This window comes from Pristiophorus japonicus, chromosome 5 (genome assembly GCF_044704955.1).
Source record: "Pristiophorus japonicus isolate sPriJap1 chromosome 5, sPriJap1.hap1, whole genome shotgun sequence".
NCBI lineage: Eukaryota > Metazoa > Chordata > Chondrichthyes > Pristiophoridae > Pristiophorus > Pristiophorus japonicus.
The window spans coordinates 162,044,557-162,061,315 of record NC_091981.1 but is presented as its reverse complement, the minus strand read 5'-3'; the positions used below and the strand labels follow the sequence as shown (position 1 = coordinate 162,061,315).

The following is a 16,759-nucleotide window of genomic DNA, read 5'->3' as shown; positions in this document are numbered from 1 at the left end:
GGGCCCCTTGGGGAAGTGACCATAATATGGTAGAATTCTTCATTAAGATGGAGAGTGAAACAATTAATTCAGAGACTAGGGTCCTGAACTTAAAGAAAGGAAACTTTGACGGTATGAGACTTGAATTGGCTAGGATAGACTGGAGAATGATACTTAAAGGGTTGACGGTGGATAGGCAATGGCAGACATTTAAAGATCACATGGATGAACTACAACAATTGTACATCCCTGTGTGGCATAAGAATAGAAAAGGGAAGATGGCTCAACCGTGGCTAACAAGGGAAATTAGGGAAAGTGTTAAGTCCAAGAAAGAGGCATATAAATTGGCCAGAAATAGCAGCAAACCTGAGGACTGGGAGAAATTTAGAATTGAGCAGAAGAGGACTATGGGTTTAATTAGGAGGCGGAAAATAGAGTATGAGAGTAAGCGTGCAGGGAACATAAAAACTGACTGCAAAAGCTTCAATAGATATGTGAAGAGGAAAAGATTAGTGAAGACTAATGTAGGTCCCTTGCAGTCAGAATCAGGTGAATTCATAATGGGGAACAAGGAAATGGCAGACAAATTGAATAAATACTTTGGTTCCGTCTTCACTAAGGAAGACACAAATAACCTTCCGAAAATACTAGGGGACCGAGGGTCTAGTGAGGAGGGGGAACTGAGGGAAATCCTTATCAGTCAGGAAATGGTGTTAGGGAAATTGAAGGGATTGAAGGCCGATAAATCCCCAGGGCCTGATAGTCTGCATCCCAGAGTACTTAAGGAAATGGCCTTAGAAATGGTAATGCATTGGTGGTCATTTTCCAACATTCCATGGACTCTGGATCAGCTCCTATGGATTGGAGGGTAGTTAATGTAACCTCACTTTTTAAAAAAGGAGGGAGAGAAAACAGGGAATTATAGACCGGTTAGCCTGACATTGGTGGTGGGGAAAATGCTGGAATCAATTATTAAAGATGTAATAGCAGCGCATCTGGAAAGCAGTGACAGGATCAGTCCAAGTCAGCATAAATTTATGAAAGGGAAATCATGCTTGACAAATCTTGAGAGTTTTTTGAGGATGTAACTAGTAGAGTGGATAAGAGAGAACCAGTGGATGTGGTGTTTTTGGACTTTCAAAAGGCTTTTGACAAGGTCCCACACAAGAGATTAGTGGCAAAATTAAGGCACATGGTATTGACGTGGATAGAGAACTGGTTGGCAGACAGGAAGCAAAGAGTGGGAATAAACGGGTCCTTTTCAGAATGGCAGGCAGTGACTAGTGGGGTGCCGCAGGGTTCAGTGCTGGGACCCAGCTATTTGCAATATACATTAATGATTTAGACGAAGGAATTGAAGGTAATATCTCCAAGTTTGCAGATGACACTAAGCTGGGTGGCAGTGCGAGCTGCGAGGAGGATGCTAAGAGGCTGCAGGGGGACTTGGACAGGTTAGGTGAATGGGCAAATGCATGGCAGATGCAGTATAATGTGGATAAATGTGAGGTTATCTACTTTGGTGGCAAAAACAGGGAGGCAGATTATTATCTGACGGTGACAAATTAGTAAAAGGGGAGGTGCAAAGAGACTGGGTGTCATGGTACATCAGTCATTGAAGGTAGGCATGCAGGGACAGCAGGCAGTAAAGAATGCAAATGGCATACTGGCCTTCAGAGCGAGGAGATTTGAGTATAGGAGCAGGGAGGTCTTACTGCAGTTGTACAGGATCTTGGTGAGACCATACCTTGAGTATTGTGTGCAGTTTTGGTCTCCTAATGCTTGCTATTGAGGGAGTGCAGCGAAGGTTCACCAGACTGATTCCCGGGATGGCAGGACTGACATATGAGAAAAGACTGGATCGACTCGGCTTATACTCACTGGAATTTAGGAGAATGAGAGGGGATCTCATAGACACTTATAAAATTCTGACAGGACTGAATAGGTTAGATGCAGGTAGAATGTTCCCGATGTTGGGGAAGTCCAGAACCAGGGGTCACAGTCTAAAGATAAGGGGGAAGCCATATCGGACCAAAATGAGGAGAAACTTTTTCACCCAGAGAGCTGTGAACCTGTGGAATTCTCCGCCACAGAAAATTGTTGAGTCCAGTTCGTTGGACATATTCAAAAGGATGTGGCCCTTACGGCTAAAGGGATCAGGGAGTATGGAGAGAAGGCAGGGGTGGGGTACTGAGGTTGCATGATCAGCCATGATCATATTAGAATGGTGGTGCAGGCTCGAAGGGCCGAATGGCCTGCTCCTGCACCTATTTTCTATGTTTCTATGATTCTATGATTCCCGAATTGTTTAAGTTGTTTAAAAGTTGATTCATAGCTTAAAAATTGAGTCCCTTCAGCCGGTTCAGCGCCAGCCCCGGAGTCCCTTCAGCCGGTTCAGCGCCAGCCCCGGAGTCCCTTCAGCTGGTTCAGCGCCAGCCCCGGAGTCCCTTCAGCCGGTTCAGCGCCAGCCCCGGAGTCCCTTCAGCCGGTTCAGCGCCGGCCCCGGAGACCCTTCAGCCGGTTCAGTGCCGGCCCCGGAGTCCCTTCAGCCGGTTCAGCGCCAGCCCCGGAGTCCCTTCGGCCAGTTTAGCGCCAGCCCCGGAGTCTCTTCAGCCGGTTCAGTGCCGGCCCCGGAGTCCCTTCAGCCGGTTCAGCGCTGGCCCCGGAGTCCCTTCAGCCGGTTCAGCGCTGGCCCCGGAGTCCCTTCAGCCGGTTCAGCGCCGGCCCTGGAGTCCCTTCAGCCGGTTCAGCGCTGGCCCCGGAGTCCCTTCGGCCAGTTTAGCGCCAGCCCTGGAGTCCCTTCGGCCAGTTTAGCGCCGGCCCCGGAGTCCCTTCGGCCGGTTCAGCGCCGGCCCCGGAGTCCCTTCGGCCAGTTTAGCGCCGGCCCCGGAGTCCCTTCGGCCGGTTCAGCGCCGGCCCTGGAGTCCCTTCGGCCAGTTTAGCGCCGGCCCCGGAGTCCCTTCGGCCAGTTTAGCGCCGGCCCTGGAGTCCCTTCGGCCAGTTTAGCGCCAGCCCCGGAGTCCCTTCGGCCAGTTTAGCGCCGGCCTCGGAGTCCCTTCGGCCAGTTTAGCACCGGCCCCGGAGTCCCTTCGGCCAGTTTAGCGCCGGCCCTGGAGTCCCTTCGGCCAGTTTAGCGCCGGCCCTGGAGTCCCTTCGGCCAGTTTAGCGCCGGCCCTGGAGTCCCTTCGGCCAGTTTAGCGCCGGCCCTGGGCAGAATGTTTCACTATACTGCCGGAACACTCCACCCCAGCGTCTTCCTTGTGGTCGGTGTGCCAGCGGGCCCAGAAGAGCCAGCGGGCCTCGGAAGAGTCGCCAGGTCCCGGTGGGCCCCGAAGAGCCGGCACACCCTGACTCGCCAGCGGGCCCCGGGGTCCTTTCAGCCCAGGGTAGAATTAGGCCGGTATGGGGTCCCTTCGACCCGGGATAGAAGCGGGCCGATGTGGGGTTCTTTCACCATAAAATTGTAAGATTTCTTTGGGAGATAAACAATGATTATTCTGATATTCATATTAGCAGGATGCAAAAATATGCTTTCTTTAATATGTTGGTAATGAAAGAAAAGCTACATGTTAACTTATTCCTACTGGGGAAAGACTAAAGTGGACCCATCCCATGACAGTGAAAATTTCTAAATGGTAACAGACATATATTTGGACTAGTAGTCAAGATAATGGGCCAGAACTTGTTTGAGCGGGGCATCTCATGGCATAAGCTGTTAGACATTTTCCTGTACTCTTCAGCTCAAAAGATTTCTGCGTCCTAGCTTACTAGAAGTGTGAGCTGATAACTGTGTGGTGAGGGCAAGAGGCCATTTGAGATCGTAGTGAAAGTGCATCGCCTTAACCAATGAGATTTAAGGACTGAGAAATAAACAGAGGAAAGACTGAGAAGGAGGGTGAATTAGATTGGGTGAATTAGAGCCAAATCAGGTACAGTAAAAGAAATAGAATTAAGATAGAAAAAAAGGCAAAGAGAAAAAAAAAGCCATTTTAAAAATCTCCATCAATTCAGTACCTGAAGGAATGAGATTCCACTGAAATTGTTCATGTTCTGGGCCAGAGGTTGATTAGCAGTCATTAACAAGTATATCATCGTTAAAAGGATACTTACGCTATTAATTACTAGATTTAACTTTCTGTCGCGAGTTTAATGGGCAATTAATGTACAAATCCACCGAGTTCTTAAGAATAATGAGAGGCTACAGACGAGATGCTGTTTCTACGAAACAATAGGCAAAAATCGACAAGCAAGTTCTGAAGATTTGCAACTCACGCCTTATCTCTTAATCCCCTGAATTTGCTGACCGATTTGCACATTAATGATGCATCGTTCATATGCCATTATTGTTTTCAGTAAATTCTAGCCCATTGTGTTATCCTGTAGTGGCCATGAAGGTCAAGAACTGCTACAGAAATTATGCATTTCATTGGAAAATGAAATAGATGTATATTAAATTGAATAGACATGACTTGGGTGGACACCATGAATCAACATCTAACCTATTTCTGGATGCAAATCTATTGAAGAAAAAAAGCTTATCCAACATTGCAATCCTTATTTATCAAATCAATCATCATAGGTTTGGTTAGCTTAAAAACACACTGAATATAAACTATTTCATCTTCGGCAGACACTAATATGAGTTCTCAGGTGACTGAAGAGTCCAATGCGGGACCTACAGTCTCTGTCACAGGTGGGGCAGACAGTGGTTGAAGGGACGGGTGGGTGGGATGCTTGGATTGTCATGCGCTTCTTCCGCTTGCTCCCGGTGAAGAGACTCGAGATGTTCGGTGCCCTTCCAGATGCTTCTCCTCCACTTTGAGCGGTCTTGGGCCAGGGATTCCCAGATGTCGGTGAGGTTGTTGCACTTTTTCCAAGGAGGCTTTGAGGGTGTCCTTGAAGCATTTCCTCTGGCCACCTGGGACTCACTTGCCATGTCGAAGCTCTGAGTAGAGTGTTTGTTTTGGGAGTCTACTATCGGGCATGCGGACGTTGTGGCCCATCCATCGGAGCTGATTGAGAATGGTCAATACTTCGATGCTGACCACTCGAACACCGGCATTGGTGTGCCTATCCTGTCAATGAATTTGTAGGATCTTGCAGAGGGAGCTTGGTGGTACTTCTCCAGTGCTTTGAGGTGTCTGCTGTACATAGTCCATGTCTCTGAAGCATATAGGAGGGCAGGTATCACTACTGCTCTGTAGACGACGAGCTTGGTACCAGGTTTGAGGCCCTAGTCTTCAAACACTCTCTTCCTCAGGCGACCAAAGGCTGCACTGACACACTGAAGGCGGTGTTGGACTTCGTCATCGACGTCTGCCCTTGTTGACAGTAGGCTCCCGAGGCCTGGAAAATGGTCCACATTGTCCAAGGCCTCGTCATGAATCTTGATAACCGGGGGGGGGGCAGTACTGTGAGGCGGAGGCAGGTTGGTAGAAGACCTTTGTCTTATGGATGTTTAGTGTAAGGCCCATACTCTCATACGCTTCGGTGAAGGTGTTGACGATGGATTGGTGTTTGACCTCCGAGTGTGCGTAAATGCAAGCGTTGTCCGCATACTGTAATTCAATGATAGAGGATGGGACGACCTTGGATCTGGACTGGAGGCGACGGAGGTTGAACAAGTTCCCATTTGTTCTGTAGATTACTTCCACTCCAGCGGGGAGCTTATTGCGGGTGAGATGGAGCATTGCAGCAAGGAAGATCGAGAAGAACGTTGGTGCGATGACACAGCCTTTGCTTGACCCCAGTCCACATGTATTGGGTCTGTGGTGGATCCGTTGGTCAGCATCATGGCTTGCATGTCATCGTAAAGGAGGCGGAGGATGGTGACAAACTTGAGTGCAGCCGAATATGAGGACACTCCATAATCCCTCCTGGTTGAAAGTGTTGAAGGCCTTTGTGAGGTCAAAGGCGGCGCTCCCTGCATTTCTCTTGAATTTGATGCGCGGTGAAGATCATGGCCATCCAGCCCCTTCGTGGGCGGATTCGCATTGTGACTCTGGGAGGAGCTCTTCAGCCACAGGGAGAAGACGATTGAGGAGGACTCTTGCGATGACTTTCCCAGTGGCCGACAGCAGGGAAGCTCCTCTGTAATTACCGCATTCGGACTGGTCACCTTTCTTGAAGATGGTCATGATTACATCTTCTCTGAGATCCCCTGGCATGCTCTCCTCTTTCCAAATAAGAGAAATGAGTTCATGGATTTGCGCCAATAGTGTTTCTCCGCCATTTAACTCCACTATTTAACTGCAAGAGCAGTAATTACCAATCCAGATAATAAAACATGTTAAAATTGATATTTGATGCAGGTTCGATAATGTCGATGAGCTATCGCCATCATCCTTAGAGCAGCAGAGAACCACTTCAAAGTGTTTGTCATTAGGTCCTCCATGGGGAGCAGTAACTGTAACAGCAATTATAAATGTTGCTGCTGGCACGAAGATCATCAATATTGTTTTCCCTATACTGGCCTGTACCCCATCTTCAGGGAAGGTATGATAGCTAGAATTGAAAGCTGTAAAATCAACTTTTAAACAACGGTGCATATGCAATCTTGTACACACTCAGTTATTTGGAAGTTGCTGTGGATTCAGAATTGCAATGTAAATAGTGTATTCTCCATAACACCAGAAGCTCTGGCTTCTATAGAAGCAGTTCTATAATATAAAGAGTATTAGATGCACATCAGCTCTCATTTTTAAAATTACTGTAAGTACTTCCAAAACATAGCATGTGCCAGGATTTCAAAGCATTAGTAATATCTTTACAATATTCAAGTTATTATTCAATTTGTGAAAAGGATAAATTGGATTAAAATTATAGCTCAGTCTGACTAAGATAACCTAAATCAAAACCGGTGTAGTTTTTTAGCCATTTGAATTTCAAATCTATGGTATGAAGGGGGCTTGAGGGGGGGGGGGTTTGAAAGCAATTACCAGTCCTGTGATATTACTCTGGAACTGAAATGGTTAAATATTTAAACAGACAAGTATTACTGGGGAAGATTTTACCAAAACAAGAGATGACCAAACTGAATTTCTGCATGCTAATTTTTAAATCTAAATTTGGTAGATTGGTGCTTTTCACAAAATATACCTGACAGCACTACAACCTCCTCCTAGAACATAGCTGATGTAGAGAAATCCTTTCCCACTCATATCCTGCAGCTGTGTGGATCATAATTAAAAAGGCTGCACCGCTTCCTGCTGTGGATACTTCAAAAGATTTTTTTGTCTCCAGTCCGTTGACGTCCAGCTTGAAGTGACTTGCCCACATTTTTATTTATAGTTAAAAAATATCAAAATTATGTGTAAACTATACATAAAATGAAGAAAAGTGAAAAAAATATTGGGTTTAATAAGAAACAAATTGTTTTATTGTGACCCAAAAAACACATTACATGAAGAATTAAGTCAGGCATGGTTGTGCAAATACGCATGTTAATTTTTTGTATCTTACAAGTTAACAAACCTAATTTTGCAAAATGCTGAGATTATATAATGCAATATATAAATTTAAATATGCAACAGGAATCCAAGCTACATGCTCTAATTATTTTTTTTCTGATTTTGTTCAGACAAGCTTAGGGTTAAATTGTTCGTGAGTTTTCATTTTCCATAATTCAGTGAAATTCTTAAGCTAAAAATCAACAGGCAAAGAATGTTGTACAGAAGACCCTTCATTAGCATCAATGATAGGAATAGATCTAATACTTTCAAATTTATTTAAAAAAACAAGCACTTAAATCTGAAAGGGTTAACTTCTTCCTCACCTCAGTGTCATTATTGAGGTTCCAGAGGTCTAATCGCCCCATCCCATCCACACAGGCAAATAGTGCAGGATGCACTGGTGACCACATGACGTCGTAGACATAGTCTGCATTGTCTTCAAAGGAGTAGAGAGGCTTGTTGTGCTGTAAGGCGGAGAGAGCAAGAAGACTTTGTGGCGCTAGTGCTGCCCGAGGCTGTCTGGCAAGTCTAATTAAAAACTTTGCACATTTTCAAAGTGTCATAAACCAATGAGATGAAAGTCTGCAAAGGTGTGCAGTAACTTCAATACAACAGCTGTCCAGCAAGATAAAAAAAAAGAATACCATAAGGACTCTATGAGCATTCCCCTGACAGGTAGACGTATAGGCCTTTAGCTCACAATTCATTCACGACAAGTAGGAGGTTACATGTCCAAATGAATCAAATTGTGGTAAACCTGCCAAGGATTATGGGATGTTTTAAGTGAACCAAGGAGGAGAACTAACTGCAGGCTTTCAGACAATAGCCTGCTATTATAGATACAGAGTGCCATCTAGTGAAAAAAGCCTGTGCAGCAGTAACTGTTGTAATTGATGTCAACTGTTTCCCTGGGGGCCACATGACCTCTTCTGCTTATCTCCACTCCAGACATTTCATCTACAATGTGGATAGCTGCAAGGACAAACTGGACAACATCAAAGGCAAAACACTCAACTTCACAGATCACCATACTGGCTAGTACTTTTAGCTGTCATCTTCTCTCAAGATATTTGAATGAAATGTGCTTCTCCTCTCCTTCCCCCCCGCCCCCCACAATATGTGAATGCCTTTTTGGGAGTTAAGTATGCTATTCTTCTTCATTCTAGTGATAGTATAAACTGCACATTTCTCCCTTCCCTTTATTTATGCAGATTGTTATGGTCTTTCTTTAATTGCTGCACAGTGCCTTAGATTACATTAACCCTTTCTGGCTTCCCGGCTTCCCAACAGCCTCTGCCACCTCATCGTCATATAAAAAAAGATCATAACAACAACACACACTTCAGCACACACTACACTCTAAAGTCAGCACGAATTACTTTTGCGCCAGAGGCACAGTTTAAAACAGGATTAAACAGTAAATGACTCAAACTCCATACATTAAGTCTCTGAGCACTTATCCTAAAACACCCAACTGATCATACCAAGTCATGGTGCGACGGTATTTGATTGCAACACACAAGTGAGAAATACTACATTTTATTAGCTTCTCACATTGGTTTTTGCCATCTCAACTGGGGACAGAAATGTCAAAGGCTCTTGAATAAATAGTGTTATATAGCAGTATTTTAATTTTATCTCCATTTTGATTGACATATCAAAAATCTCATGACAATTCAAAAAAGAGTAATGTTAAGTCTGGCATTGTACATGAAGGCAGTCAGACAGGCCATAATGTAAAATTAATTTTTCAAAATTCTAACGCTTCCTTATTAAAAGAAATTCATGAAAAATTGCCTGTGTGGGTGACATTCTTATTAAGTGTAGACGTCACTGCATCATGTTAAGTGCATGTACAAGACACGCAAAAGATTTTTGTAGGCATATTACTATTACCTTTATTAAGGAGTGAGACGCAAGTTAACTACTAACATATTACTGATATTGCTAGGTAAAAATGTTTTAAACGGCCTCATTTATTGGTTGCAAGCACAAACGCACGACAATGAGGTTTGCTTTGAGACACATTGGGAAACATCATTAAGATTTACAGCATTAAATTAGGACGGTCAAATGTACTTAAAAATAAAATTGTCCCAAGGTAAAATAATTCTACTTTAAATTCACATTGGATTTACTTGTATGTGTATTCCTTTGTCAACTTTGACATAGGTGAAGCTGCATCTCCCTTCCTGTCTAAATTCAGACGCATTCTTATTGTTTATCCCAACTGCTACTGAAAGGACCAGGCTCTTCCACAGGTTTTGGAAATATCCAACTGGTCAGTAGCAACACAGTGCCTTCATCCATAGTAGTTACAGTATAGGAGAAACATTTTAGAATTTGGTACACACAGTGCATCCCAATTAAAAATGTCCAAACATTCAAAAAGTATGTTCATAATAAATTCAATCTGAAGTTAAGACTAAACTGATTATTTTTGAAGTTTGTTCTTTATAATTGAGGCATTCTTTATAATTGAGTTTGATAAATGAGTCAAACAACAAAGGGATGATGATCGGTCTGGTTTTCTGATGCGAGAAAATCAAAGCATCTGGCAAAGAAAAGGAAAGAATGTGTTGTGACAGATACCTGAACATCTCGGGCGTCAGTTAGTCAACCAGTGAGAAAAGGGGTGGGTAAGGAATTTCTGCATAAACTATACTTTTGCTAATGCCTCACTATATTTTCTCATAAGTTCTAGCAACTCAATGTCTGGAAAAAAAGATAAGACAAAGTGAAATTTTAATTTGGGACTTGACAATTTTTTTTTTTAAATCACAAAATTCAAGGTGGTTAAAAAATCTCTCCGTTGCAAATTTCTTCCCCCACACCAGTTCTGCCTCCACGCTGTCCTCCTTCAGCTATCATGCTCCAGGTGTCAGATACAGTGTGGATACGTTGCCAATGCTGCACCATACTGGCCATCACAAAACACAGCGGGTCAGGTTCTGACGCTTTTTCATTCCTAAGATAGCAAATTCTGCTACTACTCCACTGACTAGTATGCCCCAGATCTGTCAAAATATTCCTGTAAAGACTTGAACTTGAGTGTCAACTGATGATGGGATTCAAAAACTGTACATTTAGCGTGGGAATCCAGTAACTATCACTAGAGCTAGTACTATGTATAACCCATTTGTGAGAACATCCAGCATCAAAACAGATCTTGCTCAAAACAAGAATATTTTCCACAAAACTGTTATTTTTAAAACTGTTGTGGCATTGCAAATACTTTAAAAGTTATCTGTTTTTGTTAAAAATATTAGCAATTCCATTTACTTATACTATTCACAACTTGCTATTTAATACGAAACATCATAAATGCACGATTGTGGAGATTGCCACACTTGTTTGGCTTTAGGAAAAAAAACAAAGGAGAAGGAAACAATTTACCATTATGAAATCTTCTGTGGGCTCTGATGTATTTTAATCTGAGTCATAGTTTGGACAAAATACAAACCAAAATACCAGTCCCTGAAAAAAAAAGCTTCAATATGTTCGCTGAACAAAACATACCCTTCATCATGTAAGCTCCACTTACATTACTGTAGACCTTATAGCTTTGAATCCAGCCAAGTAGGCACCCAAGTACTGACAACAGTGTGGTGATGACACATTGCCACATTGGCAACTACTACTGAGCACAGACAAGTACTGAAGTTCAAAGGCAGCATCACTCCATAATGCGGTGGAGGGGCAACTTTTAAAGCATTTGCAACGCCATAAATATCAAATTTGTTTAAACTGCTTTTCTGATTTTTACTTTCTTCAGAATTGCGACACAGTTTGCTTACAGAGTACTTACAAGAGTGTAAAAAAATACAGTAAGTATGCTAGCACAATTGTATGTATTGATTGTAGTTGCTACAATCACATGTGTTTTGTTGGGAGGGGGTGAGGGGATGGTCAGGCAAGGGTGCTTAAAGATTATTCTCTGTAAATAATGAAAATGTTGCATCTCTTAAAGGGCATATGAGTTTCTCTAGTTTGAGTGAAGACAAGAGATGTCAGCCTAGAGATTCGGGATAGCCCATTTTTATGTGATTACCCTGCACATGAATGGTGCAATCCAAGAAGCCCCCACATATCAACAACATTGCAGGGGGAGGCCACACAGTTAAGTGATGAAGTTGGGGCTGAGCAATCATTGGCCAATGGGGGCAAGACAATCAGGAGGAAGATTTTTGTGCTTGGAGGTTTGGGCTGGGGGGGGGGGGGGGCAGGTCAGAGAAGAGGGAAGTCGGAGAGGCTTGGTGGGCCAGGGTGAGAGATTGCAGGTTGGGGCTAGGGAGTGGCAGTGATCGGGCGGGTGGTTTTCAAAGAAGTTACCTTTTTTCTGCAGGCTTGATTTCCCCGAGTGCAGACAGCAATGGCTTGCGTTAGGCCTCTTATTTGCATATAAAAAGTTGTGGGTAAAGGACGGCTTGTTTGTCATTACCCAATACGGTGGGCGGTGTGCTATTGTTCGGAGGTGCGCGTATGTGCTTCCTGCTCGCCATTTTGGGGACTTAGGAAGGCGTGTAGCACCTTAAAAGCGGGTGCTACACAACCCAATTTCCATGAAATTTCCCTTCTTAAAAAATAAAACCCATTGCAGACTTGTACCTCTTGCATTTTCAACGGATGCTTTCACAATTTCAAACTACTGTAGTGGTTATAAATCAAAAACTTGTGGGAGAGTACTTACTTCTGTTCTAGGGATTTTCTTCTGTTGGCCTCATGGGGGTCCTCTTGCCAGTTCCATGCATCTTCCTCCACCTCCCTGCCCTCCCCCCTCCCCGCCCCCCCCCCCACCAAGTTGTCAGCAACTTTTCTTTCCTCATCTGTCCCACCCACCCACCCCAATACTTTGCAGGATGACATAGATTACACTCACTTGAAGCTACTTTTCTTCAACCACAGGGAGAGATCAAGAAAAGTTGCAACCAAGTTAGAATAGTTACAAAATGAAGCCCGTATTTCCACTGCACCGAGACTGGTGTCACAGTGACATGAAAACCACAGATGCGAGTTTTTGTTCCATTATGACTCAGGTATGAGGAGGTTTATACCTCAAGTTTGACAAGACTATAACAGGATCATTCAAATTAAACTAGTCTTTTAGAAAGTGGGGGTTGAGAGGGTAGAGGAGGAGGAAGCATTAATGTTAAATCTTTGCAGTCTCGAATGATCAAAAACATCCTAGCAAAAAGAAATGAGTTGCAAAAGCATATGTTTCACAGAATAGGACAGCTGGAAAATATTAGCATCATGAAAACATGAAAAACCAAATATCCCAAATTGTTTGGACACCTCACGATGTAGTGTTTGCATAAAGCTCCATATTTTCCAAATTAGCTGAAAAGTAGGAAAAGTGGAAGAGTCTATAGTTATGATGCACAATATCCTAGAAAAAAGTCATGGCTTAGAAAAGATTCATGCAAAATTGTTATAAATCCTAGTCTCAAAGTGTTAGGTACATGTAAACGTTTCTTACCTTTGTGGTCCACAATTTGACTGTCCAATCAAACGAAGAGGTGACAAACAGATGGGAGAAATCGATCTGTCCCACAGCCATGTGGCAGTTGATACCAGTCACCGGACCTTGATGACCCTCGAACATTTCACCAATACCGGCCTTACTGGAAAACAAGTTTGAGGCTAAATAATTAATTACTGGCTGAACAAATACAAACTCTTTTAAAGACACGCCATTGTAATCTAGCATCCATATATTATCCGTTCATTGACCTCACTTTTCCACTGGTTCAACAGTTGTGAGATCACAGGAAATAGTGCAGACGTTTCAGCTCGTCACATGCATTGTCCAAAGGCAGAATTCACAGCACGGCAACTTATGATACAGTAGCATCAAAAGATATTACAGAACTCTGACAGCTCAAACAGTTTATTTCATTATACAGCTGAGCTACTATTCCATCAGAAATAAAATAGTGTTGCTGGGATTGTTTTATTAATTCCATGAGTTAAAGTTATAAATATAATAGTTACATTTTGGAGGAGTTGAAAAGGTATCTCTTATCTTCAGAATGATGCAGTGTTCCTAATGAACGCTGGGAGGAATTCCTTATGAAATTTCAATGCTTATAATAATAATTTTTCATGCAAGTACTAAAATCCTGAAATGTCTGTGTTTACAATGGTGATTTCATCGAACACATGTAATAAAATTAAAACAGCCTCGCTAGTACAAGGTGGCAGTATGACTCTGTGTTTGGCTACTCCAAGAGCAGACTGGTGCTTGTAGGGAGAAACACAAAAAATAGGTGCAGGAGTAGGCCATTCGGCCCTTCAAGCCTGCACCACCATTCAATATCATGGCTGATCATGCAACTTCAGTACCCCATTCCTGCTTTCTCTCCATATCCCTTGATCCCTTTAGCCATAAGGGCCACATCTAACTCCCTTTTGAATATATCTAACGAACTGGCCTCAACAACTTTCTGTGGTAGAGAATTCCACAGGTTCACAATTCTCTGAGAGCTGACCAGAAAATCACAGGCACAAAGTGCTTGACTTTCCAACTATTTAAATATATGGATGGAAAATCAGGCACTCTGGGCCCACGCTTTGCCTGCCAGCACTCCCTACAAACACTGCTCCACCCTAGGAGTGCCTCACTGTGGAATCTGTCCTCAAAGCTAAAAGGTTTGTAGCAGGGACATTGCTGACATTGATAAGGAAGCTGTTTTCAGCCAATTAAAAATAATGATCTTAATAATTGGGTAATAGTACCAAAAAGTCAAAGATCATACTTCAATAAAAGGTAGCTGACTTACAACCAAATGTTAAGCACATGAAGACTGGGAGTAGGCATCCATAAATAAATAGAAATAAGGAGATATAGAGAAACTCCTTCTGAACTGTGCCACCCTGGAGATCAGCCCACACTCCTATGGGAAACAGTGAACGCTGTGATGAGAGGCTGAATAATGTTTCTATCCATGAGGAAAGAAAAGATTTCAGAAAATCAATGCATTCGTAAAATAGGTTTGGAGGCAGGCTCAATAAGGCAAACAGGTTTCCTCATTAACTACATTGACGCACAAGTTAGCTTGAAAACTAGATTATTTGAAAGCATTTATGCTCCATGTCAAATAGAAATACAATAAATAATCCATCGATATATTCCCTTATCCAGAACCACCCCTCGTCCAGAACCATTCCCAGCCACCGGGTGGCGGATGTGCAGAACTCCGACATGAAGAAATTGAAGTCCTTCCTCGCTGCCGACTTCTGCAATCGCTGGCCTGACCCCGCGATCCACCCCCATTGCTCCCCTCCATGATCTTTCTGCTGCACTCCCAGCCCCAAGCCAGCGAGCCCAGATATCCCTTTGCTCAGTACTGATACCATCTAATTTAACGTGATAACCCCTTGTCCAGAAAAATCCCTTATCCAAAACAGACCCAGGTCCCGAGGGTTCTGGATAAGGGAGGTTTAACCTGTATTCAAAAATTTACTATTTTAAAATGGATATTCAAAAAAAAACATGCTATTAAAGTGCTGAATTTTAGGGATAAAATATAATCTTAAAATTTTTCTTTTGTGAAAGTTGTTATATATGTAGACTTGTATTTACTCTGTACAGCCACCAGAGGGCTCATTCCCCAGAGTCCCAAGAGATCCCATAAACCTTTGGGAGCACAGGTATTTAAGGAGGCCTCACAGGTTGGAGAGGCAGTCTGGAGACCTGCAATAAAAGACTACGGTCACACTTTACTTTGAGCTCAAGAGTGTTCAGTCTGACTCTTACTTCATACACTACAACTGGCGACGAGTTCCAGATAGCGAACCCAAAGATGCAGAGAACAGTGGGCATCCTGGAGAAATTCTCAGAGGGAGATGATTGGGAGAGACTCGACCAATACTTCGTGGCCAATGAGCTAGATGGGGAAGAGCGCGCTGCCAAACGAAGGGCGAGCCTCCTCACCGTCTGTGGGGCACCAACGTATGACCTCATGAAGAATCTGCTCACTCCAGCGAAACCCACGGAAAAATCGTACGACGATTTGTGCACAGTGGTCCAAGAGCATTTGAACACAAAGGAAAGCGTTCTGATGGTGAGGTACCGGTTCTACACCGACAAAAGGTCTGAAGGCCAGGAAGTGGCGAGTTATGTCACCGAGCTAAGACGCCTTGCAGGACATTGCGAATTTGAAGGACATTTGGAGCACATGCTCAGAGACTTTTTCATACTTGGCATTGGCCACAAAACCATACATCGCAAACCTTTGACTGTAGAGACCCCAACCTTGAATAAGGCCATAGCGATAGCCCAGGCGTTCACTGCCACCAGTGACAATATGAAGCAAATCTCTCAGCACACAAGTGCTGCTACAAGTACTGTGAACAAAGTGATGTTGTTTTCAAATCGTAACATACAGGGCAGGTCACATATACCTGCAGCTACACGTCCGCAGATGTCTCAGAGGCCACCATCAAGGGCGATGAATGCAAGGCCATTAACATCTTGTTGGCGTTGCAGGGGTGATCATCGTTTCCATTCATGCCGATTCAAAGGATACGTTTGCAAGGGCTGTGGAACAATGGGACACCTCCAACGAGTGTGCAGACGAGCTGCTTAGCTTGTTAAACCTGTAAACCACCAGGTTGCAGAGGAGGATCACAACGAAACAGAGCCTCAGATAGAGGAGGCAGAGGTACATGGGGTATACACATTCACCACGAATTGTCCCCCGATAATGCTGAATGTTGAACTAAATGGACTCCCGGTGTCAATGGAGTTGGACACGGGCGCGAGCCAGTCCATCATGGGCAAAAAGACTTTCGAAAGATTGTGGTGCAACAAGGCCTCAAGGCCAGTCTTAACTCCAATTATCACGAAACTAAGAACTTACACAAAAGAACTGATTCCTGTAATCGGCAGTGCTACCGTAAAGGTCTCCTACGATGGAGCGGTGCACAAGCTACCACTCTGGGTGGTACCGGGCGATGGTCCCATGCTGCTCGGCAGGAGCTGGCTGGGAAAGATACGCTGGAACTGGGACAACATCCGAGTGTTATCGCCCGCTGATGACACTTCGTGTGCCCAGGTCTTAAACAAATTTCCTTCACTGTTCGAACCAGGCATCGGGAAATTCCAAGGAGAAAAGTGCAGATCCACCTAATTCCGGGGGCGCGATCCATCCATCACAAGGTGAGAGCAGTACAGTACGTGATAAGAGAAAGGATAGGGATCGAGCTAGACCGGCTACAAAGAGAGGGCATCATCTCACCGATCGAGTTCAGTGAGTGGGCCAGTCCTATTGTCCCAGTCCTCAAGGGAGATGGCACCGTCAGAATCTGTGGCGATTACAAAGTAACTA

General features: G+C 43.8%; 1 protein-coding gene across 6 annotated transcripts in view; it reads right to left on the bottom strand.

Moving 5' to 3' along the window:
• The window catches only part of LOC139264489 (cytoplasmic dynein 1 intermediate chain 1), a 532,713-nt gene that overhangs the window by 28,821 nt on the left and 487,133 nt on the right, over window positions 1–16,759 (bottom strand). For all 6 annotated transcript variants that reach the window (XM_070881048.1, XM_070881047.1, XM_070881049.1 and 3 more), the window contains 2 exons: window positions 12,907–13,051; window positions 7,751–7,891 (listed from right to left, as the gene is read on the bottom strand). In XM_070881048.1, coding sequence (XP_070737149.1) covers window positions 7,751–7,891; window positions 12,907–13,051 — 286 coding nt within the window. The remainder of the gene's footprint in view (window positions 1–7,750; window positions 7,892–12,906; window positions 13,052–16,759) is intronic.